This window comes from Tiliqua scincoides, chromosome 14, assembly GCF_035046505.1.
Source record: "Tiliqua scincoides isolate rTilSci1 chromosome 14, rTilSci1.hap2, whole genome shotgun sequence".
In the NCBI taxonomy this organism is placed as follows: Eukaryota; Metazoa; Chordata; class Lepidosauria; order Squamata; family Scincidae; genus Tiliqua; species Tiliqua scincoides.
The window spans coordinates 12134201-12161350 of record NC_089834.1 but is presented as its reverse complement, the minus strand read 5'-3'; the positions used below and the strand labels follow the sequence as shown (position 1 = coordinate 12161350).

At 53.6% G+C, this 27150-nt stretch overlaps 2 protein-coding genes across 2 annotated transcripts in view; both read left to right on the top strand.

The window, feature by feature from the left end:
* Nucleotides 1–5905, top strand: part of GRK3 (G protein-coupled receptor kinase 3) — a 42953-nt gene extending 37048 nt beyond the window's left edge. Inside the window, exons 14-21 of the mRNA XM_066609804.1 lie at nt 88–154; nt 772–872; nt 1470–1536; nt 1872–1967; nt 2423–2585; nt 3060–3196; nt 5230–5343; nt 5744–5905. Of these exons, the coding sequence (XP_066465901.1) occupies nt 88–154; nt 772–872; nt 1470–1536; nt 1872–1967; nt 2423–2585; nt 3060–3196; nt 5230–5343; nt 5744–5905 (907 nt within the window). The remainder of the gene's footprint in view (nt 1–87; nt 155–771; nt 873–1469; nt 1537–1871; nt 1968–2422; nt 2586–3059; nt 3197–5229; nt 5344–5743) is intronic.
* Nucleotides 5906–15896: 9991 nt separating this feature from the next.
* The window catches only part of MYO18B (myosin XVIIIB), an 86298-nt gene continuing 75044 nt past the window's right edge, over nt 15897–27150 (top strand). The window contains 7 exon segments of the mRNA XM_066609985.1: nt 15897–16022; nt 22791–22911; nt 23576–23731; nt 24597–24954; nt 24957–25399; nt 25796–25853; nt 27021–27133. Of these exon segments, the coding sequence (XP_066466082.1) occupies nt 22873–22911; nt 23576–23731; nt 24597–24954; nt 24957–25399; nt 25796–25853; nt 27021–27133 (1167 nt within the window). The 5' untranslated portion in view covers nt 15897–16022; nt 22791–22872.

The window sequence follows — 27150 nt, the reverse complement described above, 5'->3', positions numbered from 1 at the left end:
TGTCGCCCAGCGTCAGAAGGCTGCCTGCTCTTTCCTGTGCACGCTCCTGCCTGAGTTGGGGTCTTGTCTCTCTTCCCCACTCTGCAGACACAGCCCTTTCAGGCAGCACAAAACCAAAGACAAGCACGAGATCGACCGCATGACTCTCACTGTGGTGAGTTGAACAGCGCCCTCCAGTGTTGAGCGACGTGCTCCGCAGCCGTGTTGCGCCTGTGCTCCCGGTCTGTGGAGCTCAGCGATTTTCTTTCTGAGCACTGATCCAAGTATCCCTTTAATGTGCTGCTTGGCAACCTTCAGTCTGGAAAGACTCTGGTATCAGCCTACAGCACCGGGTATTCCCAGGCGGTCTCCCATCCAAGTACTAACCAGGCCTGACCCTTCTTAGCTTCCGAGATCAGACAAGATGGGGAGATAGTGTTCAGTATAGGGAGATGGTTGGCAACCTTCACTCTCAAAAGACTATGGCATAAGCCTACAGCACCCGGTATTCCCAGGCGGTCTCCCATCCAAGTACTAACCAGGCCTGACTCTGCTTAGCTTCTGAGATCAGACAAGATAGAGCATGTGCAAGGTAACAGTTGCTTTAACGTGCTGCAGTGAATGTTTTCGCATGTGTCTGTCCTGCTTCTTCTGAACACACAAGGCTGGACCTTACTGCCCTGTGCCTACCTGCCAGGAAGTTCAGACGGAGAGAGAGGCTGTCCAGTGCCCTTCCCCAGCGAGCGGGTGGGGGGCTCAGCTCCGTGACCCGTGTTCTCATTTCCCCTCCAGAACGTGGAATTGCCCGATTCCTTTTCTCCCGACCTGAAGTCCCTCTTGGAAGGTCTTCTCCAGAGAGACGTCAGCAAGAGACTTGGCTGTCGGGGTGGCAGGTGAGTCGTGGCTTGAAGGGACAGGGCTGCTTGTCTTTGGGGTGTCATTCCACTTCTGCCCTAAGCAAAGGCAATGCGGCAGCAGCCCTTGCGCTGATTAGCCTGTTGGGAAAGTTTGAATTCACTGCGAAGGCGCCCTTAGTTCATTGGGCAACAGAGCTTTCATCCAAAATGTGTTTGCAACACAACCCCATGTGAAAACTGTGGGCAGTCAAGCCCCGTCCTCAAGAGGGGGGCACACCTCTTTTGCCTCCCTATAGTAGGGAATGCCACTTCTAAAGGGGGCCATCTAAGATCAGGCCTGCCTCCGTCGCACAGGAAGGACTGACTCTGGTCCCTGCCTTGGCACACTCCTGCATTGCTTAAAAGCAAAGCAAGTATGTCACTTGCTCTGGAAAGCTTGTTTACACCTATGCAAGTTAATGCCATTTTAAGTGATGAATGAGTCCACACAGTCCTTCACAGGAAGGGACAGTCCTTCCTGTGTTCCCCAGTATCCATGGATCTGACTCGCCACGACGCAGAACCCTTTCCTTTGCGGTGTGAACGCCTTTGGGGCTTGACCGAGACGCCTTCTGGTCCTGCTTTCTTTCGCAGTGCGCAGGAGGTGAAGGAGCACCCCTTCTTCAAAGGCACGGATTGGCAGCAGGTCTACTTGCAGAAGGTGAGGCACCGGAGCAGTCCAAATTGCAGTCAGTGGGCTGCCCCTGGGCAGATGGACTCTCCGGTCCATGGAGATGGGCCTCTTCCCTGCCCACTGAGTCAGCAGCAGAGAACAGCTCCTTTCCCAAAGCCCCGTCTGTGTGGAGGGTCCTGTGCCTTCTCCTTTCCCTTCTGCTCTGCCCTGGTCTAAACGTGGCCTGAGAAGCCACGGCGCAGTTCAGGTGCCCTCCGGAGTGAGTTCTTAGCTTTGTTTTGTGGGAGGCGCAAAACCTGTCAGTGCCGAGTCAAAACCTCCACTGGCTGCAGACCCCTAACCTGCTGCCCTTGCCTTGCCAGTACTCCCCACCCTTGATCCCTCCACGGGGAGAAGTGAACGCAGCCGACGCTTTCGACATTGGCTCCTTTGACGAAGAAGACACAAAAGGCATCAAGGTGTGTGCTGGTCCCACCAGGCTCTTGGACCTGCGATGGGGGGGCTCCAGGAAGCAGGACTTGCAGCCAGTCTGCAGTCTCCCAGGCTGCGCCGGGGCCTTGGAGGGTCAGTGTGGCCTGGTGAAGATGGTGTTGGACTGCCAGGGGAGGCCTGGGCTCGTGTGCCCTTCAGCCCTGACCACGGAGCCCGGCCCAGGCTTCTGCTCCGATCCCAGCTTTGTTGGAGAGCATTTTAACTCCGCACAGCCTGCCTGCGCAATTAAAAAAGAAGTTACTTAGTACTGGTTTCTGGGAAGCCTTCGCCAAAAGGGGATCGTCAAGCCAACCTCTCCCCTTCAGTGGGGTGCAGACACAGACCGTCTTCAGAGGGTCACAGCATTGTGGGAGGGCTGGGACGGGGCTGGAAGGCCACTGGCTCCTCCCCCATGACTCTTCTGCTGCCCCACTTTTGCCAGTTGCTGGACAGCGACCAAGAGCTGTACAAGAACTTCCCGCTGGTCATCTCCGAGCGCTGGGAACAGGAAGTGGCCGAAACGGTTTTCGAGGCAGTGAATGCTGACACCGACAAGGTGGAATCCAGGAAGCGAGCGAAGAACAAGCAGCTTGGCCACGAGGAAGGTAGTGGCCTCAGGGTGGAAGGGGAGGGGGCACCTTTCTGCCGTCTCAGGGTGGCGTTTGTGGGACGCTGGCTGGCTGTTCCTGGGAAGCAGACTGGCAGGCTTCTGGCATTAGTGGAGCAGTTGCTGTGCCGGCTTCCGAGATGGAGTGGGGGCCCAGAAGCCGCTGTGACCACATTCTAGCAACCTGCAGGGGCCCCCAGCAGACTGAAGAAGCTGCCCCCCCCATTGAGCCTGGCCTTGGTCCATCTGGCAGTGACTGCCCAGAGCGTCAGGTGGAGAAGGGTCTTTTCCCAGCTCAGCCAGTGCTTGAGCCCGTGATGTCCTGTGTGCAGGGCAGGGATGGCGTGACTCCTGCGGGTTGGGTAGGTGGAGGTGGGTTGTTTGGTCCAGTGCCCAGTGCGGAGGGGGAGCAGGGTGTGCAGTTCAGAGCCCCCTCCCTGCCCACTCTCTTCTGCCCCCCCATATGTGACAGACTACGCATCTGGGAAGGACTGCATCATGCACGGCTACCTTCTGAAACTGGGGAATCCCTTCCTGACGCAGTGGCAGCGGCGCTACTTTTACCTCTTTCCCAACCGGCTGGAGTGGCGCGGAGAAGGAGAGTCACGGGTGAGTGGGGAGCTGCCGCTGTTGCGTGCGCGTGAGACGGAGGGGGGGCTGGCCATGCAGGTGCGCCTGCCACCTGCTCCACGGGCACTTGGCCAAGGTCTCCCTGGTCCAGCTGGGCCTGGGGAGCAAGCGGTGGAGGCGGCGGCAGGCTCGGGTGCCAGAGGGTAATGGCCTTCGTTTTCCCATTTAGGGTTCCTGGAGCACTTACACCAGAAAGCACAAGTGGGTAAGGTGGCCGCGTCCCTCCGGCAGCCACCCCCAGGCTGTGCGCTGCAGGCAACGAGCTCGGGCTCTCCTGAGCCCAGAGACCCACCCGCTCCGGGGCCTGCCCCCTGGGCTCGGCCTTCGCGGTCCTCAGCCTGCTTCCCCTGCAGCGCTAGTCTGACATGGGGAGGAGGCTGCTCGCTGCCTCTCTGCATGAGTGATTGCTGTGGGGCAGCCTCCCTCTGGACGCAGCCTGCTCAGTGACTCATGCAACCCTTTTGAACTGGAGGAGCGAGTCGGACTGTGGTTGGAGTCTGGTCCAGAAAGCTGGCTGCAGCTCTCAGACGCTGGGAGTCTCTGCTTCGTAGGCCAACCCCGTGAGACATACTCTAGCAGTGGTGGAGTAGCGCAGTGTGCCTCGTTTTAGGAACAGCCTCCCCACATACCTTGTCTGTGTTCCCCTTTACTGTTCCCTTTACTCTGTAGCTTTGTGCAGCCTGTGTTCATTGAATCCCCCCCCCCCCCCCCAATTCCTGGATAAATGGTACAGAACTCTTGGTGTTCCCTGATATATAACTGAGAAATGTTCCTTGCTTGTTGGGGTGGGGGGAGGGAGAAGTAGTACTATGCAGTGCTCCTGGGGCTGTGTACCGTGTGCAAAGAGCTCAATCTATCCCCCCCCCCCCAGATCTTTTCTGTTGTGGGAAAGGAGCCAGAGAAGGGAAAACCCTGATGCCTCCTGGAATTTGATGAAAACCGTACTTGCAACCAATAAAAATTGCACTAAAACGAATAAACTCAGCAGTCCTGCAGCCCATGTGATAAAAAGTGGGTGGGTGGGGGCAGGGAGGGAGGGTGGAGCCACCCCTGAAAACGTCCTACACCTGGTACTTGCCCCAGAGGCAAGGCTGGTTAGTTTTCCCTGTTGGTTAGGGGCAGTGGCAGCCCTCAGGAAGTGTTCTGCTTTGCAGGCAGACTGGGGAGCTGTCCGAGCAGGTTCGCAAGCAAGGTGTCCACATGAGAGGGCAGCCGGTCTGGGTGAGGTGTGGTGTCGGCGGGTGCCGGGTTAGCAGCTTAGAGCTGGCCCTGAGCTCAGGGGCAGGCAGCCTGGTGCTGCCCGGGGGAGGCTCTGCTTTTTAGCCTGGTCCTCTCTGGAAGGCATGGAGCTGGAGAGGTCCGGCCAGGCAGGGGGTAGCAGGTCATCTGTAGCTTGGAGTAGCTTGCTTGGAATCTTGGGCCGTGTGTGTGTGTGTGTGTGTGTGTGTGTGTGTGTGTGAGTGTTCTCCAGTTGCTCTTGATCCCATGAAGTGCAGGGGCTAGTTGGGGGGGGGGGTCCTGTTCCAAAGAGGGCTCAAAAGTTCTGATCCGATCCCGACAGGGTCCTGAGACGTGATGTCTGCTCAGGTTCTTGTGATCCGATGCTTTTCTGTGCCAAGTTCCATCCACATATGGGTGGAGGGGACTTGGTCGCACACGTAATTTCAAGAGTGTTATTTTTTACAAATAAGGAATTGTTTTGCACCCATGACAGCTGTTGAGCAGAGACTGCTTTGGTGCTTTAGTTTGGGGGGGGGGGAAATGTGAAAAATGTGTGTGCTCACTCACACACAGGCCCTTCCATTTTTTGTGGTCTCCAGCTGACGCATTGTGAGGTTTCTGTTATTAGAAAGTTCTGGTTTCCCTTCTAGGACAAGCCGGTTGCAAATCTTGCTCAGGTTCTCTCTAAACACTTTGCTGCCAACCCAGCTGCCTTGTAGTCTCAGCACCGAGGCACGCGGTGGCAGGGACCCTCGAGCTCAGCCTGGATCTGTTGCTTTGCCCCCCTCTAGCAAAACCTGCTGACGATGGAGCAGATTGTGTCCGTGGAGGAGACTCAGATCAAGGACAAGAAGTGCATCTTGTTGAGAATCAAGGGAGGGAAGCAGTTTGTCCTGCAGTGCGAGGTAACTGAGGCTGGGTCTTTTGGGGGGATGGGAGGTGCTACCGAGGTCCTAGCTGAGACATCCAAGAGGGGAACTGTGGGTTGGACACCCCGGGGAGCTGTTTACAAGACGTAGGGAAAGAGGGAGCATGTGGGTCGCTCCTAGCAGCCTGCCAAAGAAGCAGCCCTGCCCCCTAGTGGTGGCTGCTGTCCTGGCGTCCCTCTGCAGCGGCTTCAGGTCACAGCTCTCCTCCAGAGTGACCTGGGGGTCACCTGCAGGTGGCGACTCTGAGATGGCTTGGCCTCCACCCCCCCTCGTGATTCCTACTATAACAAAGTCAGAACTGAATCAGTGAAGCAAATGGCCATTTCCCTCCAGTGCAGTGGATTCTGAGTGGGGGGTGTGTGTGTGTTTGTTCCAGAGCGACCCCGAGTTTGTTCAGTGGAAGAAGGAGCTGACCGAAGCCTTCACGGAAGCCCAGAGGCTGCTACGGCGAGCACCCAAATTCCTGAACAAGTCTCGTTCGGCGGTGGTGGAGCTCTCCAAACCGCCACTGAGCCACAGGAACAGCAACGGCCTTTAGGCCCTGGACGGAAAGGAGAGCATCGTCGGGGATGTGCGTCGGTGGGTCGCTGCGTCGCTATTAGTTCCTTCGCCGGTTCCCTGAGCAGGGTGTCCTGCAAGGGACGGGAGTGTGGGTGCTGAACGCTGGGTCACGGCCTGGAGCCCCCTGCCAGGAGTCCGAGGAGGCTGAGGTGACCACCGAGGGGGATCGTCGCTGGTGAGGAGCGGGCGAGGGCGGCCGCCGGCCCCTCGCACACCCCGGCAGTGTGACCCGGTGAGCAGTCTCCCTCAGGCAACCGAAGGGAGGCGCTTGCTTCTTCGCAATAAGCCTGTTCAGGTGTAGATGGCAGGTCTGCAAGAGGAGACAGTGACTCCCTGTCCTCAGATCTCACGTTTGCATCCTTGGGGGGGTGCACCTCTTGCACCTTTGGACGGAATTGCTGCCTGCCAGGGTGGGAGGACTGTTGCTGTACGGTTGGCATCCACCCACCCACCCACTGCTGGGGACATTCTGTGTCCTTGTTCTGTTCTGCTGGCACCAACAGCATGTCTCTCTCTTCCCCCCCCTTCCCCACACTTGGACTGAACTGACTTTGACGTCCTGTGGTTTTAAGTGTTCGCTGCTGCTTCCTGAGGAAAATGCTGGACTCTGATTTAGCCTGCTGGTTTGTTGCACTTGCGCCTCGTAGTATCTGCTGTGTTTTTTGCTTCTCGCCGCACGGTCCTCACACGGTAGATTCTTGAAGGGTGGGGAGAAATGGGGGCGGCGGCGGCTTTTGCATTCTGTCGTGCAGACACACGTTTGTCTTAGTTTCTGTTCTTATTTTTAAACAGCTGGTACCGTTGGACGGGTTTACGGTGAATGACAAAGAGACTTTTCTCCATTCCGCGTCAACAGCACTTTAAAAAAAGGTTTAACACATATCCAGTGTTTGGTGCAAGTAACGAGAGGACAAGGTTGCAAACGGGTGGATGGCCTGACTCTGTGGGTTTGCTGTTGCTGCATGTGTCATGTCACCCCAGTGTTTCTGAGAGCAGCAACAGGAAGCGGCTCCTCTCCGGCCTTGTGCAGAAACAACCACAAAGCAGGACCTGCAGGTGCCTCCCCCCACTTCCAAATATAATTATCTTGAAGCTCCTTTCTGCTGGCAGTGGGTTCTGCAGGAGGGAGTCTTTGGGGGGGCTTATGGGTCAGTGTTAACGCTCGCTAATTCGGAGTTGGTAAGGATTCTTTTTTGTCTGCTTGAAGCCCCCCAAAGCCTGAGCGCAGCTCATCTCGCTTGGCTGGTTCGTTCCTGACTTTGGTGGCCCAGAAATTGTGAGGGCAGTCTTTGTCGGCCCAATAAGCAAGGAAGGGCCCTCGGGTTATTCCTCTCTGGGCACTGGGCCCTTGTGAGTTTTGTGCACATTGGTGAGCTGGCCCAGGGGCACTTTTCAGTGTGGTATTCTGAAAATACCCTCATATGATGCAGCTTTCAGTTTTTCTTACCAATAGGGTGGGCTTGGCAAGTTGCACTTACAGGATACTTTCCAAATGTGCTTCAGGGGGGTTCCTGCTTTCTTTTAAGAATACACTCCAGGTTTCAATGGGGGGGAGACTACCAGGTTTGTTGCCTGAGTCCAAAGATTTCCAACAGGCGCAGGAGCTCTTGTGCACATGTGGGGCTCCCCGGTCATTTCAGGGATGGGCCACGGATTTCACATGTCCCTCCCAGCGCTTTCTTTCTGTGCTTTCTTCTGTGGCAATAAATGGCCAGTACATCCAGGAGACCCGTGTGAGAAGCACTCATCGCAGAGTTAGAGATTTTGGCAGCATGGCCAACAAGAATGTGGGTGTCCCCGGAGCACACGTTTTGGAAACGTCTGAGTGAATCCATACTTTGGTTAACAAGAAACCCCCCCAAGTTGATTCTCATTTAAAACAAAAGCAAGAAGCTCCTCTCTTAGGCTGTTCCTGGGCCCCTCTGTTTCTTTGCTTGCACACCCCTTGCTCAACACCTTTGGGGATCTTCGGGTTTCAGTGCCCCACTCTGTTCACCACATTCTTCACCCTGTGCCAGTCCTGGTGTCTGATAGGCCATTGTGGGACTGGTTCAGCCCTTCCCAGTTGACATAACTGGCTGGCTTCCAGCACAAGGATGTCCAGGGGCAGAACATGTCCGTTTTGTCCAGGAAGGGAAATGTCTTCTTTGGACGTGCTGTTCTTTGTACCAGAGTGTTGCTGGATCCCACCTTCGGATCTTTTGTCTCATTTTCGGGTCACATTTCTGAATTCTGCAAACCCCCCCCCCCCGCCAATCCCACCCAAAGCTGTTCTTATACTGGCTTTTTTCGAAGGGAGAAGTGCCTGCTGTTGGAAGCAACAAAGCTTGCATTCAGATTTTTTTTGGGGAGGGGTGGCATCAATTTGCAACAGCCCAGGTGTTAGCATGTGATGACCCGACCAAGTTCTTCTTTAAAATAGACCAGTTTAGAGGACTGGTTTTCTTTTCTGCAGAGGCAGCTAAAAACCCCTGCATTGAAGTAATCATAAAATTCCTGTTCCCACTTTTAGTGAATGTTTTTTCTTTCTTTCTGAATTTAATTTCCGAGTTGCTCTGCTTGTGAGTACTGTGAAAGGCTTGAGTTTTAATCTCCTAGTGCAAACACTGCTGTGTATTTCTGAGAGCTGCCAAGGGGGTGTGTGTTTGTGATGAAACCGCTCTCTTGGAAATCTGTGGGGCAAGTGAGTCGTGACTTGGGTCCCATGGATTTCAGAGAGACTTGGGTGCCGCTTGCTTGTCTGTAGTCTGGGCGGTGTGTGTCTGAGAATATCTTCACGTTTTAAAAAAGGATTTTATCGGTAGTGAGCAAAGCTCTAGTTTAGAAACTGTAGAGACTGATGTGAAATCTGGTGATGTCTGGAAGACAGACTGCTGGGAAAAGCTAGTGTGTGGTGTCAACGGTTGCCCTTGTAGGCTGCCTTGGGACAAACATGATTGTTGGGGTTCCTATTTCAATTTGTGTGTGTGTGTGTGTGTGTGTGTGTGTGTGGATGTCAAGCACGGGCCGGGGATGGCAAAAGTCAGATAACTTGGAGTTGTCCTTTCACACTTCCTTTTCAACCTCATTGTGTTCATTTTAACTGAATTGTTCAGCAAAGCTGATATCTTTTTTTAAACCGAGAGCCCAGAAAGGCACAAACTAAAGCAGATAGAAAGGTGATGAACCTGCAATACTTCCCGAAGCCAGGAATGTTGAGACTGCTTTGCTTTGCTCCCTCCACGAGGGAAAGTGGTTTCCTCCTGACACTTTCAAGCACAATAGTCCTGGAAGTTGCAAGAGCCTTCCGACATCACCGGAAGTAGGTTGCAATAATTACGTGAGTGTCTGATCCTTGCTGTGGGGAGGGGGAGAGGTGTCCCCCTTTGCAGGGCCTGACAAAGTTCTGTTAGTAGAAGAACCTTTGTGGCAATTTCTGGCCAAAGCAGGTTCTGTCCTTGTTCAGGGGCTGGCCCACGGTGCAGGGGGATCGGGTTGCCGCTCTCTGAATGATGGAGAGCAAATGGGCCAGATCCTGTAGTGTGTGTAGGGGGACAGTTCTGTTTCGAAAGATGGAATGGGCACGCTCTCCCCCGTAACCTCTGAGTATGAATGTGCAGAACTCAGACGTGTGATTCTTCCCTATGCACGCACCCTCCCAAGTTTGTACCTAACTTATTCTCAGGCTCAGGAGTGGGAATCTCAAATATCCTGCGCCAACCTTTAAAAGGAAGACAGGCACCCTTTCCCAGGTGATAGAAGACGGATGGCGCCCCCACGTGTGTTCACAAGCCCATCTTTTGCCCTGCTGTGCCAGGTGCCCTGTGCACAGACTTCATCTGTTGTTGTTTTAAAGTCTTAGTGGCTTCTCTTAATGTAAGCTGACTGTTGTAAAACAAATCTGTTGTAAACAAAAAAAAACAATTCTTCATCTCTTCCATTTTTTGGCGGTGCAGGAGGTTCTAAGTGCAGGGCCCAGCACACTGTTGGGGAGGTTTGCACTGCCCTGAAGGGGAATTTGAAACATTGTGGGAAGTTTGCCATATTTGCACTGTTCCTGTCTGTGAATTTATTGCATCTGGTGCTAGAAACCTTGAAGTTTGTTGTTTGGGCCAAGACTCCAGCACTTAAAATAGGTTTGACCTTTTTGGTTCTTACCAGTTCAGGAAAGGTAAAATGGTGGCAGTTTGGGGCAGGCTGTGCTCTCTCTTGCCTCCTAGCAATGCGTTCAGGGTCTGTAGTTGTGCACTTTTGCCGTCTCTAATTTTTTTCACGTCCCCTCGTGCAACACAATCCTGTGGGAGCTGTTTTCTGAGAGTGATGATGGCCTATTCTTAAAACATGCAAGAGTAAAATTATTTTGAACTGTGCTGTAGGCGAGAAGGAATTCTAGTGGTTTATAACAAAGGAACAATTTGACAGCGATATACCTTTTTTAACGAGAATCTTGAGGCATATGAATGACTTAATTTTTAGTCTTGTTCAAAAATGGGGGAAAATATATCTAAATGTATGGAGAGTATATGAATATTCATCAGGATTTTCTTTTCCTGTGTTTTTCCTTTTGTATGTGTTGCCTGCTGATATTCTATTCCATGATGTAAATATTTATGTGGTTTGGCACTACTGAATATTGAGATGTGTTAAATACATTTCTTAAATTGAATTTTTTTAAAAAATGTGTGTTTAAACGAATAATCACAGCTTTATTTTGTAATCGTTATCAGGTGACTTTTATCTGCAGCGGTATTAAAAACAAAACAAAACCACTCCAAGAATTTTATTTTAACTGAGAAACAGTTTTATGTTATTTATTTTAAGTCTGTTTCTTTTGACTTTATTTAACTCTTCTGTACAATATTGTCTCCTTTTGTCTGTGTATTATTCAGTTGATGGCACTCCTTGTCCAATAGGGCTCAACAGTTTTGCGATGGTTTTCCTAACTTAATTCCAGTTACAGCGAGCTTAAAATTCTGTCTCCAATAAAGGAAATTGAGCGCATGAGTCCCTCTTGGCTCTTACTTTTAAGCGGGGGCTGCCGTGCGCCTGGAGACCAGAGTGTCTGCCAGGAGATGAGTGAGTTGTGGCCGGCCCGGGGGCTCTCTTTTGCTTTTTAGCCCATGTGCTCACCGAGGTCTCATATTTCTTTACCTAGCGTGTGATTAATCTGTGGAACTCTTTGCCACAGGATATGGTGATAGTGCCTGGGCTAAAAGCCTCTAAAAGGGGATTGGTTTTGTATGATCTTGGAGGCTAAGCAGGGTCAGGCCTGGTTAGTACTTGGATGGGAGACCGCCTGGGAATACCGGGTGCTGTAGGCTTCTTCCATAGTCTTTCGAGACTGAAGGTTGCCAACCACCACCAAGTTCATCCATCACAGGTTTCAAGCCACGATGAGTATAGGCTACCTCTAAGACCTGGAGGTTGCATATCTCTTAATGCCAGGTGCAAGTGAGTGGCAAAAGGACGCAGGTCTCTTGTTGACTTGGCATGGGCCACTGTGAGATACAGGAAATGGACTGGCAGGGCCCTGGGTCTGAACCAGCGGGGCTCTTCTGATGTTCTTAGGATTACTGGAAGACCAGTGAAAGAGGCTTCCTCGACATGTGGATTAGACATGGAAGAGCAGCAGATCTGCTCCATGTGTCACTGTCGGCCATGGTGGCCCCACGGAGCCTCCATGTGCAGGGGCAGTCTGATGAGACAGCAGTGGGCAAGTACTGTTTTTGACTCCTTGCCCTGTGCATGGGCTTCCTGGAGGCTTCTGCCTGGCCGCTGTGGGAGGAAGCTGCAGGATGCTGGCCTTGGCAAACCTTTGGCCCCTGGGGGGGGGGATTCTTGCATCCTTGAGTGAGGGGATCCCTGACCCCTCATAAAATCCCCTGGCCTTGAGCCTAGAAGCAAGCCATGTAATTGGGGTCCTGTGGTGCTTACTTTCCACTTTGTGCCTATTTTGGGGCTCATCTGTGCAGCAATGAAACATTGCCAAGAAAGCCGTCTTGGTGTGTGTAAGTGTGGTTGAACCCAGGCTCTTTTTGGGAGGGGGTAGTTCAGCATTCTGCGGGAAGCTCAGGTGTGTTTCAGCAGACACCTGAAGGCAGTTGCCCACGTGTCAGGATTGCAGAATCATGTCAGGATTGCTGTTTTGCAGTTTGATTCAGTGTCTGCGTGTGTGTCGGTCTTGCAGAGCAGCTGGTGAAGATGTCGATGGACTGAAGGCGCTAGAAGGGAATGGTAAGTCCCAGAGGCTCCAATTCTGGAATTCTAAGGCCTCCCAAGTGGTTAGTCATTTCCATTAAGAGCGAGCGATGCCTCAGTTTCTCAGAAAATCCAATAACCATGAACTTTTTCCAGAAGCGCCATCCTTGGGGGCTTGGAGCAGCAGGGAGTGAGTTTTAGAGGACTGGCAAAGGGAGCTTCTGGAGCAAGTATTTCCCACTTGGAGCTCCAGGTCCCCAAAGCATCACCTCCCTACGTCAGGGTTAGGCTGGACAATCTCTTTGAGCAGTTGGGTTTTTGCCTCCTGAAGGGATATCCTGGTCCTTGAAGAGGCTTCCTGGAGAGGCCACACTTGTGAGCAAGGAGGTGCTGTGCTATTTTTAAGGCTGCCAAGTCATGGCCTTATCTGAGAGGGTGATCTCCAGGTGTAAACAGCGGCAAGGCCGAGCAGAGGCGCCTCCATTTTCTTTGGACGAGACACAGCCCGCCTGGCTGCTCCTCGGTGAGGACAAACTGAGCACCCTGCGGTTCACAGCAGGGTCAACAGCTGCCTCTTCCAGTCACCCAGAAGCCAAAGGGATGAGGTTATTTTTTTTCCCTCCCTCTGAGAAAGGGAAAAGAGGGCTGCAGTGCTGAAAAACACCAGCTGGCTTATTGTGGCATCTGCCTGGGACCCCGTAACTGAGTCAGCTTCCCTTCCAATCTAGTCTCTCTCTTTAGGTGGCGCTTCTAGGAGATGTCACTTTCAGGAGTCCTGCTTGACTCGCTTTCTCTCTGCCTTTGCTGAATGGTGAGACCTCTGGGCTGCTCTCCAAGAAACAGAGGTGGATCCTTGTTCCTCCCTCCCTCCCTCCCTCCCTCCCCAAAACCCAGGGTAATGAGGCCCATTTTCCTGTAGGAAGAGCAGGAGAGTGGGTTGGGTGGCACCTTGGTCCTTCAGCTTGAGTTTGGCAATACTCGTCTGAGCTCAGTGGGTCCCACAAGCATTAGCCTGAAGGCAGTCCAAGTTTTGGGGACAAGGAGAGTGGGAACCAGGGCCAGGGAGGGCCATCTAGCACCGCCAGCAGAAGAGACAAAACCAACTAGGAAGACACCTCAAAAGACCCGTTTGCCTGCAAAGCCAGCTCAATAACAGGTCTGCAAAAAAAAAAAAAATTTTGGACAGCTGTTTTGGTTTTGTTGACTGATTCTTACATTTTTTGGTGTGCTGAATCCAAAAACGATAGCAGTTTTGTCCTGGGACATCAGGTTTTCGAACAAACGGGTGGTCATCGTTTTAAAAAATCTCTTCATGCAAATATTTTATTTACATGAAAAATATTAACTCATTTGCACAGGTGACAACAAAATTAACACCACACTCAAGTAGATTGCTTGTGAAAATCGTCTTTTTTTTAAACTCTAAACTTCTTTTTGAGCTTTTCCTCTTGTAGGTGGCTTCCGGAAGATCCCTATACAACATCCAGCAGTAGTCAGCCATCATCGTTACACTCCATTTCCCTTGATACCTTCTTTCCATTTCTTTTATATATCTTGATGGAAACGTTCTCCCTGCTCTTCGCTCATTGCTCCCAAATTTTCAGGAAAATAGTCAAATAGCAGGGAAAACGGAGGGACCAAATGTGTCCGTCCACCTGTGGGCCAGGCAAAAAATGGGTTAATGGGACTTAACGTATCAAAACGTTTCATTATCTATAACATTAACAATACATCTTTTTATTAAAACACAAAAGAGAAAAAATATTCAATACTAAACCTATTTAATAAACCTCTGTTCCGTGTGTCTGATGAATATCAATGGCTAGAACAATGTTTCTCAAACTATGGGTTGGGACCCACGTAAGTGGGTCGTGAGGCAATTTCAGGTGGGTCCCCGTTCATTTCAAGATTTTATTTTTAATATATTAAACTTGATGCTACATGATATGCGGCTGCATTTGGGGAAACGTTACAGACCTGTACTTTTTAACAAGCTGCTACGTATATCCTTTTAACAATGATAGTAAGTGAGACTTAATCCTGGGTAGGACTGCAGGCTCGGAATGTTAAAAACTTTTCCTGCTTGATGTCACGTCTGGTCATGACATCACTTCCAGTGGGTCCTGATAGATTCTCATTCTAAAAAGTGGGCCTGGTGCTAAATGGGCTAGAAGGTATTGCTCTTGATGTACTGGAATGGCGGTGTGATAAACATGACGACTGCCTTGTTTGCTGACACCTGCAGGTCATCCTACTGATAAATGCAGAGAAGCAGGGCCTGGTTTAAAAGCTGGCAATGCTCCAGTGTTTCAGCAGGAAAATCTTCACTGCCGGTCTGGCCTGGCAGAAGTGCTGGGCTGGGCTGAGTGGTGACTGGCATGAACAGCTGCCTTTCTGTCTCGGGGCTCACTGTGTGTCTGTACTCGGAACTGTAGCAGGAGGAGCTGAGAGCGGTGGTGGTTGTGGTGTTTGTGCAGACTGCCAGGGATTCCTGAAATGCCTGCATGGGGGTTGGGGGGTACAGCCCAGCAATCAGGCACACAAAGGTGACGGTCCCCTGGTTCAGAGTTGTCCATGTTTTCCGTTTATCTCCCACCTTTTCCCAAGACCTGCAGGCAGCACAGAAAAGAGCCGGACAAAAGGGGAAGGAAGAATCGTCAAACGTTGGCTGGGTTTGTTCCAAGATATTTGCCGCCTTGTGCCAAAGGGACAGTTCCCTTCGTGTATTGATTTACTCATTCTTTCTTCAGGGTGTATAATATCCTGATCCTCAGCCTTTAAGGGCCCCCCCAGAGCGACTTACGAACGAACTTAACACTTGGGATGCATTTTTCAAACAGTCAGTAGAACAAGGCCAAGCCGTTTTAGCTTCTGGAGCAGGGCGATGTTCAGTGCTCAGAAGGAACTCCATTGCTGTTCTTTTAAAAGACTGAGTGGCTCTGGACATGTTGACCTCTCGCTCCCTCAGTCCTCCACCCAACACCTAAAATCGGTGCTGTTGGCCTACCCACCAGGGTGGTTGTAGGGATTTCTGAATTCCTGTTTTGAAAGTGTCCTGGAGTGGTGGGTGGCCTGGATGGCCAGAGGACAACCAGCCAGTGTGGGGCTGGAGAGATGGCTCCGGTCAAGCACAGGGGGTGGGAAATGTGGGTGGCCAAGAAGGGGGCTCGCTCCAGCCGTGGAGGTAGCTTAAAAGAGAAACCCCTCCTGTCCCTCCTCTCTCACAAATTGCCTTCTCTCCCCCTCAACAGATGAAAATATGAGCAGACCTTCAGACACACAGAAGAAAGTTAAGGTACAGAGCCAGATTTTTTTTTTTTGGGGGGGGGGGGATTCTTTGTGTGTGTTTCGTTGAATGAACTGCCCTCATTCCTCTGGGTTTCCAGCTGAACTGTGTTCCCCGGTGGAGAAGTTGCCCTGCCACCAATCCCTGGAAAGAGGCAGAGCCGCTCTTGTAGAGGCTTCGGCAAGGTGGCTGCTGGTCTTGCGATCAGGTTTCTGAGCAAGCCCCTCTGCGTGCGCTGGTTTTCGTCAGCTGGCACCCATGTGGGGAGGGGGCTGTGCAGTGCGTGCTGGTGCTGACCCTTGAGATGTGCCCAGAAGGGGGAGCAGCTGGCTGCCATTCCCCCCCGCTCCCCTTGCCCAACTGCCTGGCTCCCTCTCTGGCCCTGTCACTCAGCCGCCCAGGACCTGATGCTGGGGGGTATTTTTAGCCCTGACGTGTCCTCCTCCTCCTCGGCTCAGCTGCCGGCCCTCCTCTGGGGTGGGTGGGAGGGGAGGGGGCTCTTAGCCTCTGTCCTCCTCCTCCTCGCTTTGCTTTTCCGTGCTTGGTAGGATCCTGTAGCGGCTCCTAGAGCCAGGGCTGTGTGTAGAGGGAGCCCCCCGCCCTGTTGCTGTCTGCACTGCTGCTCTAGAAGGTATAGACCACCCCTGGGCTTGGTGGGGAGAGGCTGGGGAGGGGGTTTGTGGGGAGCGATTTGGGGAGGGGGCAGGTGGGGGGCTCACGGGGAACCAAAATGTACTTCTTTGGGAGTGCTGCCTGCCGGGTGCAAGGGGCTATTTTTAGCCAGGTATGGAGAAGGGCCGCAGGGACGTGAGGCCTGGCAGTTGGCGGAGGGTCATCCTTCAGCCTGTAGTTGGGGTGTGTGTGTCCGTTCCCTGTTTAAGAGCAGTGCAGTCCTATATGTGTTGTCTGAAGAATGAATTAATTAAGCAGCAGGTCTCTTCCTCTCTCTCTCTCTCTCTCTCTCTCTCTTGACTCACTGGGTTACCTGCCCACCAGAAGAGAACCTCTCCAGTCCTCTAAGGAGAGGAAAACGTAGAAGTGGCAACCTTGGAAAGGAGCAGAAATCTGGGGCTTCTGTTCAGAACAAGGTTGTCTGTGAAGGTGTTGCTGAGGTGCCTTTTGGAACCTTTGTGAGGAAGAGCCCTGAATCCAAGTCAGAGACAGGAAGACTGAAAATGAAACACCATTTCATGAGAGGTGGAAGGTGTTGGAGACAAACATTCTCCATTCCTTTCCAAAATTACCATTTTTTAAAAAAGGGCCAGGGGAAGAATAGACTAAAGTCCTCAGTCCACTTCATCCCCCAGTCTTGTGCATTTATTTATTTGGAAAATGTCCACCCTGCTTTTCTCTCTTTGAGGGACTTCAGGCGGCTTACAGTATTGAGCAAAAACATTATCGATGTGTCACCTGGTATTAGTCGTGGTGACTGTGTGGAACCTCCTATTTTCAGAGCTAGTCTGCCCCTGAATACCCAGCAAGAGGATTGTGGAGAGCTCTGCAGTGTTGCACATGGAGCACTTTCTCTGCCTGTGCTCATTAGACAAAAACAGCTTTTGCTAAAAGGCTTGTGCTAAGTGAAGAGGTGGCCCTGGGAAAGTGGAGTTCCCACTGGGTGTCAGGCCTTCCTGCAGGTTTGAGTTCTTCACCCCTCGTGTTTCTCTTAGCATTGTGTTCGCTTTGGGATCCCCTTCCCACAGTTCAGCCTCCCTCTCTGCACAGGAGTATGGTGGGGAAGCCTTGCTAGTGTCACAGGTGCATATTTAGGGTGAAGCTGGCGCAGTCTGGATGAAGCCCAGTCCGTTTCTCTTGGGCTTTCTTTTGGCCATTTGCCCACCGCTTTCCGGTGAGACTGAGAGGGCCAGGAAACCTTGGTCAGCGTCACCCTTGCTTGTTTCCTCCACGGTCCCTGCTCTCCGTTCCCTGAACTTTCCAGGTCATCTCCCCAATGCTGTCTCCGCTTTCGCTGGAGAGTGGAGGAAAGGAAGGTGAATGAACTGGGGGCGTCTCCGGAGTCCGGCTGCGTCTTAGTTCAGTTGAGCGGCATAAGGTGCCAGGTTCTGGGGTGGGCAGGCGGAGGGAGTCTGTTTCCCAACACCTGCTGGAGGGGCTCCGTTGGCATTTTTCAGCAGGATAGCAAAACTTGTGAGTGGTGGTGATGCACTTTCTGTGAAACGAGGGGTGTTTGCCGAGTGATTGTGAACGTGCTTGGAAGTCGGTGGGGGGCGTTGGCCTCTGTGAACACAGTCTTGGGCTGCTGGGGTAACTCCGTAGAAAAAGCTTCTAGTGTTGGTGCTTCCCTAGAGAGAAATGGCAGCACTCAGTCAGTGCAAGTGCGCGGAGTTGTGCTGGAGTGGACCTGGGCTCTGACCCGAGCCTGTGGGTGTTTAACCTGACGATGGCGCACACAGCGGTTCTCAGTGACGGTGGTGACCTTCGTTCCATTGAGTCAACGTGAGGTCATCTGTTTTGCAGACGGATAATTAGGGGCCTTTCTGGGAAAGGTCTTCTTCCTTGGAAAAGGCTCAAGCGCAGAGCTGACTGCAGTTTCTATATACAGGAGCCTCTGGACTGATCCAAGGGGGGTCACTCTGAGGAATCCCACTCTGCCTTCTGTGCAGAGTCGATGTGTCCAGCTGGGACGGATCCAGGTAGCACTGATTCCGGAGGCTGACACTTCTGACCCCCTCCTGGGCAGATGTGCTGGACATTCCAACCACTGCCAATTTTCCACTGATGGGCGGGGGGCAAGTCAGGGTGCAGGAGCTCCTCAGTGAGCAGAAATGCTGGCACACCACCAGGCATGCGGGAAGCTGCGGGCACTTTCGGCATGGGCGTTTTTGGGAAAAGGATAAGAAATGAGGAAGGCTCTTCAGGATGTGAGCTTTGCTGTCCCGTGCTAATTAATCTATTTTGAAAACATCTTCCTCACCTTTCTTCTCTTGCAATAAGCTGCCATGCTTGCCGTGTGTAAATAGCAGCTGGAGGGAATCAGGACCGTGGCGTGGAGTAGGGCAGCAGGTCCCAAAATGTGGTTCCATGAGCAGTTTGTGAAACTGACAGGGAAGATTAGGCTGCTGCCAACCTGCTTCTTGAGCACTGCTGCCCAGTTACCCTTATAGCCACAGAGGCTTGAGACTTGGACTTTTTTAAAAGGTGGGTCCTGATGCTAAAGAGTTTCACACCTGGAGTGTTGTGTCCAGTTCTGGTCGCCGCATCTCAAAAAGGACATAGTGGAGATGGAAAAGGTGCAAAAGAGAGCGACTAAGATGATTACGGGGCTGGGGCACCTTCCTTACGAGGAAAGGCTACGGCGTTTGGGCCTCTTCAGCCTAGAAAAGAGGCGCCTGAGGGGGGACATGATTGAGACATACAAAATTATGCAGGGGATGGACAGAGTGGATAGGGAGATGCTCTTTACACTCTCACATCACACCAGAACCAGGGGACAGCCACTAAATTGAGTGTTGGGAGAGTTAGAACAGACAAAAGAAAATGTTTCTTTACTCAGCGTGTGGTTGGTCTGTGGAACTCCTTGCCACAGGATGTGGTGATGGCGTCTGGCCTGGATGCCTTTAAAAGGGGATTGGACAAGTTTCTGGAGGAAAAATCCATTACAGGTTACAAGCCATGATGTGTATGTGTAACCTCCTGATTTTAGAAATGGGCTATGTCAGATGCAAGGGAGGGCACCAGGATGCAGGTCTCTTGGTATCTGGTGTGCTCCCTGGGGCATTTGGTGGGCCGCTGTGAGATACAGGAAGCTGGACTAGATGGGCCTAGGGCCTGATCCAGTGGGGTTGTTCTTATGTTCTTAACTACAATTCCCAGGAGGCCTTGCAGGTCTCTTGTTGCCTTGTGTGCTCCCTGGGGCATTTGGTGGGCCGCTATGAGATACAGGAAGCTGAACTAGATGGGCCTGTGGCCTGATCCAGTGGGGTTGTTCTTGTGTTCTTTGTTTGGGAACCACTGGAGTAGGAGATTTAACGGTCTGCCCTTGCCATATCCCAGTGGCCCTCGAGGCTCCTTTGGTTCCTCACTGTTGAGATGGTGACCCCAAACCTGCAAGAAACAGTGTCTGTGCTGGAGAGAAGCGTCCAAGCTTTGCAGTCTGCTGAGGGTTTGGGAGAGAGTGTCCCAGGGGAGGTTAGTCCAGCAACTCAATTCAGATGGCCATTCTTCAATGGGGGGGGGGGAGGAAGCTGTTTCTGGCAGTCACCCATTGGAACCCTTGCTGGGGGAAGTGTCTGCCTGAGTTCTCAGCACTCCTATGCTTCTGTATGTATGTCTGTTCTGTTCCCTCCCACCCCCCCACCCCCGCTTATCTCCAGGTTCCCAGTGCCCTTGATAAGAACAGGCCACATGGTCTCTTGCTCTGTAATTCTTTCTGAGGACAAATGGAAAATGTTTGACCCATTAGTGCCACTCCAGCCGCCCAGAAAGCAAGCAGGGCACAAAGACCCTCATGTGTGAGCCTCCTGTTTTGAAGGGGCTGTCACCTGGGTGAATCCAAGGGGTGTTGGCTGTAGAACGTGCTGGAATCGTGTGGAACGTGCTGGAATCCCTAGCATGTATTCACTGCTGAAACAGAGACGCCTGCGTTGGCTTGGTCATGTCGTGAGAATGGATGATGGCCGGATCCCAAAGGATCTCCTCTATGGAGAACTCGTGCAAGGAAAGCGCCCTACAGGCAGACCACAGCTGCGATACAAGGACATCTGCAAGAGGGATCTGAAGGCCTTAGGGATGGACCTCAACAAGTGGGAAACCCTGGCCTCTGAGCGGCCCGCTTGGAGGCAGGCTGTGCAGCATGGCCTTTCCCAGTTTGAAGAGACACTTTGCCAACAGTCTGAGGCTAAGAGGCAAAGAAGGAAGGCCCATAGTCAGGGAGACAGACCAGGGACAGACTGCACTTGCTCCCGGTGTGGAAGGGATTGTCACTCCCGGATTGGCCTTTTCAGCCACACTAGACGCTGTGCCAGAACCACCATTCAGAGCGCGATACCATAGTCTTTCGAGACTGAAGGTTGCCAATACATATGGCTGTAGAGTCCGGGGGGGCACCCTTGTCACCCTCTTCCTTGCTGCAGAAGAACTGGTGATGCAACCTGGCAGCCGTGGTTGGGCAAGACGTTCTCTGGGTCTCCCAGGGTCTTGATTTGTTGACCATGTTGGCATAGTCTTGTCTCCAAGGACTATGAAAAGAGAACTTGTAAGGCTCGGGTGCCCCAAAGAAGCATAAAATGAAATAGGCTTATTTCAATGCTACTCTCAAAGCTCTGTAGATTCCCCCTCCCCCCGCATGTCTTATTATATCTATCCTGCCTGGCCTCTCTGCCATGGAGCCACACTGGTGATGACTGCATGGAACCTCCATGCCCAGAGACAGTCTACCACCAGACTTAGGGAGTTTTAGGGAGCGAACGTCCTTAAAGTCTTTGGGGTGTCTGCTATGAGAAGGCTGCACTAGACCCCTATTTCCACCATGGTCTGTGCTAGCAGGGCACTCTTTTGAGATAAGAACATAAGAACAGCCCCACTGGATCAGGCCATAGGCCCATCTAGTCCAGCTTCCTGTATCTCACAGCGGCCCACCAAATGCCCCAGGGAGCACACCAGATAACAAGAGACCTGCAAGGCATTCTGGGAATTGTAGTTAAGAACATAGGAACAGCCCCACTGGATCAGGCCATAGGCCCATCTAGTCCAGCTTCCTGTATCTCACAGCGGCCCACCAAACGCCCCAGGGAGCACACCAGATAACAAGGGACATGCAAGGCCTCCTGGGAATTGTAGTTTAAGAACATAAGAACAGCCCCACTGGATCAGGCCACAGGCCCATCTAGTCCAGCTTCCTGTATCCCACAGCGGCCCACCAAATGCCCCAGGGAGCACACCAGATAACAAGGGACCTCATCCTGGTGCCCTCCCTTGCATCTGCAATTCTGACATAGCCCATTTCTAAAATCAGAAGGTTGCGCATACACATCATGGCTTGTACTCCGTAATGGATTTTTCCTCCAGAAACTTGTCCAATCCCCTTTTAAAGATGGAGCCTGTGAGTACCAGGAGCTGCTGCAGAGCTTCCAAAGGGGCTGCCCCGCCCCACAGCCAGGAATAGCAGTAGTGCCCTGGCACCAGAGGTAGCTGAGCTCAATGTACAGTAAAGCGATTTTAGCCCAGAGGTATTTGAGGTGCCAGGTGGCTCCAAGAAGATGCGGCGCAGGTCGGGTTTCTAAAATGTCACCCTGGGAAAGGTCACCCTGGTTGCATCTCGTGCTCTCTCCGGAGCAGCATGTTGCAGGCTTCTGCCTCTGGGCTCTCGGGGAAGGAGGGACTTGGCTGAACTTGAGCGGTTGGCCTGGTGTGATTGGCCCAGGGCTCCAGACACATGCGGCGCCTCACGTTCATTGGATGGAAGGGCTCCGGGGCGCCTGAGAGGTGGGTGAGTCTCTATGCTGGAACGATCAACTTAGTGCTGATGGCCGCTGGAGTTTGTTCATGTTTTGCATGTCATTGATTGTGAACCAGAGTCCTTGCAGACCACCTTCGGGGTCAGAATGGAAGGGCAGAAGCGTTCTGACAAAAGTCTTTAAAAGGAGTTGGCACAAAGGAGAGGGGCGCTGCCGGCGTCTTCCTGGTCTCTGTGGTTTGGGAAAGCTGCTGAGATTTCATCTGGAAATTTCATCTGCTGAGTTTTCATCTGGAAACCACCTCTGAAAGGTGGTTCTGGCACAGCGTCTAGTGTGGCTGAAAAGGCCAATTCGGGAGTGACAATCCCTTCCACACCGGGAGCAAGTGCAGTCTGTCCCTGGTCTGTCTCCCTGGCTATGGGCCTTCCTTCTTTGCCTCTTTGCCTCAGACTGTTGGCAAAGTGTCTCTTCAAACTGGGAAAGGCCATGCTGCACAGCCTGCCTCCAAGCGGGCCGCTCAGAGGCCAGGGTTTCCCACCTGTTGAGGTCCACTCCTAAGGCCTTCAGATCCCTCTTGCAGATGTCCTTGTATCGCAGCTGTGGTCTACCTGTAGGGCGCTTTCCTTGCACGAGTTCTCCATAGAGGAGATCCTTTGGGACCCGGCCATCATCCATTCTCACGACATGACTGAGCCAACTCACAGCACTGCAATTCCCAGGGTTCCCTGGGAAGATGGGGATCACTGTTAGACCAGTTCAGCTCTGGTGTAGGCACACTTCTGTGCTTCTGGTGGAAGTGGACTCAGCCCCCCACTTATGAACAAGGAAAAGGAACGGTTCGGAGCCCACCCAGAGTTCCATCCCCCCCAAACTGTCAAGCAAATGAAGTTGTTGTGGGTGTGGATATCTTACTAAGCAGACTTTCTCTTTCTATCTCTCTCTCTCTCCTTCCACAATGTCCATGCGCATTTCTGGTCCTGAGACAGACCGGCACCCCACACCTCCATAAAGCGTCATTCCTGCTGTCCCATTTCAACGCACCATAACCTCTGAGCCGCCCACATCAGCATGGCCATCTCATCGCGCCTAGCCCTGTGGGAGCAAAAGGGAAGTGCAGCTGCCTTGTGCTAGCCGTGCGAGCTGGGCGCTCCCGCTGGTGTGAGGGCAGAGCATCTCCTCCGAGGAGGTGGCGCTCCCGAGCCCAGTCAGAGCTTTGCGAATGCCTGTCCGTTAACCTCCCGCCTTGCGGCTGATGCGCATATGCCGTTTCTCCTTCCAGGCTGCCATTCTCCCTAGGAAGGTCTTTGGTTGTGGCTTCTCCTCCTTGACCGCTCCCCTCGCCTTTGCCTGGAGACTGACGCATGGGGTGTGCGCTTGTTCTGCTTCTGCCTCTGTCCAAACAGGTTCCCTGTCCTAAAAAGCCTGAGAACTTGCTTGTCTGGAGGCCGCAGTGAGGCAAAATAAATGCGCAGTGTGTGTGCAGCAGGGAACTCAAAACCACCCTCCGTTCTCTTGGTGAACCGCTTGCCTGCCTGCAGCCAGAGGTGTTCTGCTGAGCATGTGTGCTTCTGTTCCATCTCTGCATATAGTTTTGTTGCCTCTGAAGCATCTTCTCTGTCCTTTCTGAGACTCCTGTCAGGAAAGCTTGAATGCGAAGGCAGATTTTCCTGCAAAGGGAGGTGGAGGTCTTCGCTGGGCTGGGCTGCCCGTGTGATGGGGTTCCTAAGACGTGATTACATTGCAATGACCAAACCTCTGCTTGCACAAACAGATCAAGGAGGAAGACCGCAGCCCCCCACCAACCTCTCCTCCCCCACTCTTCTCGGTCATTCCTGGGGGCTTCATCAAGCAGCTGGTGCGGGAAACAGAGAAAGAATCCAAGGAGGCCCGTCTGAAGGAGAAAATCACAATCATTTCCAAAGATGATGTAAGTAAGGAGAGAATCAGGATCTGTTGTCACAAATGGTTTCCCCTCCCCCTTGGACTCTGCAAGTCCTTGGTAGTGGTAAGAGCGGGGCACTCTGTATGCCCTCAGAGAGCTTCTTCATGCGATCATGCATTGAACTCCAAATGTGACCCTGGAGCTTGCATTCTGTTCGAGGCCTTGCATCCCACCCCAGGCTGACCAAGCATCTGCTGGGCCAGAGAAGGTTCAGGAGCAGAGCCGGGCCAAGAACTAATCTGGAGCACAGCCACTCCCCAGCAGAGTGGCAGGATCACACTTCCTAAAGGGACTGGCTTTGGCAAGAGGCCAGGGGCTTGCTTCTCTGAGAAGGGGTCCCCCAGCTCACCTGTGCTGAAATGCACAATGACTCTTATAAAAGTGTGGCATTGGGATTCATTCACACGTGATGTCTTTAGAGGCCCAACTCAAAGTGTAAAAGAGAAGTACCGGACACTTGCATTGTACCGGCAGACTCGTCAGGGAGCTGCGATTGGCCCCAGCTCCTTGAGTATCCGCTTGATGGCAAACCCAGGTTTGCCCTTCGTAATGTGTGAATGTCCCTTAAAGGGAGCTTTATGGTGGGAGTGCCCAGCTCTCAAAATACCTTGGGGTGGCCTGTCAGAGAAGACACTGTTGGGAGGGGGGTGTCTCCCCCAAAATGGGGGAGAGGGCTTTCCTCACACGGCCCCTCTGATGTTATGGCTAGTGTTAAAAGCGTTTCTGTCCGTGGACTTAAAGTGAAAAGGTAAGTCTTGCCCCATGGAACTTACAAAGGGGGGGGTAGGGGATGATCATTTCAGTTCAGTGAACTGCAAGAGGTTCAGGTATGTTTGGTTTTGTCTCCCAGCCTCCAGGGAAGCCGATTGAGGGGATGGTGCAGCAGTTTGTGATCAAGGATGCCGACATTTTGGGCGTGAGAGGAGACATGGCCAGCAACGGGCAGCTGCTGCAAGGCCAGCTGAATGGGGAGAAGCACGGAGGGGGAGGGGCAGCCGAGATTCCAGAGCGCAGGTCCGTGCCCATCAAGAGGGCGGTCCAGAAGAGCAGCGTCAAGCAACCTGTGCCGCCTGCGGCTGGACTGGTGCCCCCCATCGCGAGGGTGGGAGAGACGACCCCCTCCACGGTGCCCCTGCCTCCCGCGGACTCCACTCCAGAGAGGAGCCAAAGCGTCCCTGGCCCCAAAGGTGCTGGGAGTGGCACGAGCCTGTCATGCGGCACCACGGAGGCGGCCGTGAAGAGCAGCGTGCTCCGGAGCAAGCGAGTCGCAAGCCCAAGGAGGGGAGACGGCCTGAAGACCGGCGTGGGACTGGGCAGCAAGGCCAGGGTGCCGGGGAAGGGGCAAGAGGCGGCAGGCGGCAGCAGGGAGGAGCCGGAGGAGCCGGGGGGGAGGTTGAGGGGCAGGGAGCAGAAGCTGGGCGAAGCGGAGGAGTCGGGTGTGGCGAAGAAGGAGCGTGCGGGAGCCACGGAAGCCCCAGAGAAAGAGAAGGGCGACGACGGAAGGGAACCGAAGAGGGACCTGCTCGAGAAGGGGGGCGAAGCCAGCTGGAGCAGAGCAAGCGGGAATCGGCCAGAGAGGTGGAGGGAACCAAGGAGCTGCTGGCGCAGGGAGGCGAGGAAGGACTTGGAGGGAAGAGCACGGATCCAGACAAGGTGACCCCTGTGGCCTGGCACGGCTGGGGCTTTGCCTGCACCCCTCCCCCCATAATCGGGGAAGAACACTTTGTACACGTACAGAGGCGGTCTCGCATCTATTGACGTGTATTGGGGCTCATCCTGCCTTCCTCGGAGGAGCTCAGGGCCTCTCCTTTCCCTGCTTGCAGCAAGGCTGGGTGACAGTGAGAGGCCTTCACAGCGGAGTCTGGGCCTGGCTGCTCCTGGCCGTTCTCTCTGCGCTTGCCTGAGTGGGACGCGAGGGGCCCTGGAGGTTCTCCGAGGTGCAGCGAAGGGCTCTGGGAGCTTCCGTGCAGCAGCCCCGGTGGTGTGGGCGGAGGGGCCCCTCCTCTTCGCCGCTGTTACACGAGAGTCTTGCTGTCTGCTCCCCTCCAGGACATGTGGTATGAGACTGAGAAGGTGTGGCTGGTGCAGAAGGACGGCTTTGCTCTCGGTAAGGCTGCCTGGGCTTCTCAGATCGCGTGGCTTGGGGCAGGCACCGGTGTGAGGGCAGCGCGTTCGGGAGGGGGGGGATTCTGTAAAGGGGCCCCTCCTACGTGAGACTTCAAAGCTCACAGCAGCCTTGTCCCTCCCTGCCTCGGCAGGCTCCCTGCTCCTGCCTGCGGCTCTCCACCTCGGTCACCCTCACTCGTGACAGTCTCCTTGTTCCGTCTCAGCAACTGCAGCAGCAGCGTCTCTGGGAGGGCTGGGAAACTGTGGGACCCATTGCTGGGACCCCCTGCCTGATAAGCCAGTGTGAGCCGCAGTGAGGGAGGGGGCAGCGTGGGCACTCGTTCCTTGCTTGCTGCTGGGGGCACCTGGGGAGTCGGAGGATGCTCAGGCCTTGAGTGTGACGCCTGCCCCTTGTGCCAGACAGGCCGCACAGAGGCTCTGGTTTGGCCATGCCCGGCCCAAGTATTTCCCCGGAGCCCGGCTGCCTGCCCCGGACACGGACTCCTTGCTTCTGGCTCCAGCAATGGACTCTGGGGAGCTTGAACTGGAGGGCAGTACCCCTTCTGGGCCAAGCCGGCTCCACCTTGGCTCCGGCTGCCAGCGCTTTATGCAGAGTTGCCCCGGCCTGCAGGAGAGCTGGCCAACTCTGGGGCCAAAGGGATCCTCGTGCCCTCAGCCAAGTCCCCCTTTCCACATTTCTGCGGAGCGGCTGCCTGGCTTGTCCACTCAGTTGCAGAAGCCGTGCCCTCTTTGGCAGGGGCCGAGGAGGGGATCGGGGAACTTCAGCCGAACACGAGAGCTGCTTTCCATGGAGTCAGCCCTCCTAGCTTGAAACCAGCTGGTCAGCTTGAGTGGAAGCAGCTCTGCAGAGGCTTTGGGCTTCAGGGTCTTCCAGCCCTGCCTGGGGATGCTGCTGCCCCACTTGCGCTGGGAACCTTCTGCGGGCCAGGCAGGGGTGGCTCAGCTGTGGCCTTTCCCTCGGCTCTGGAGAACCTTTCCAAGTGGTCATCCCTGCTGATGAGATGGGAGCTGAGGCTGGTTTTGAGGCTGACTGGGATAAGGGGAGCGGTGGTTTGGTGGGGCTGCTCAGAGTTCTCCAAGGATCTCTTCTATTGGAGCGGGAGGAAGGTGGACACCAGCTTCTGCTCACAGCTTCCTCCACCCGCAGCCACTGAACTGAAGCCAGATGTAGGGACTCCGGAGCTGCCTCCAGGGAGAGTCCGGGTTCGAGTGGAAGCAGACGGGTCTGTCACTGAAGTGGATGAGGAAAACGTTGAGCGAGTAAGTTTGTTCTCCTG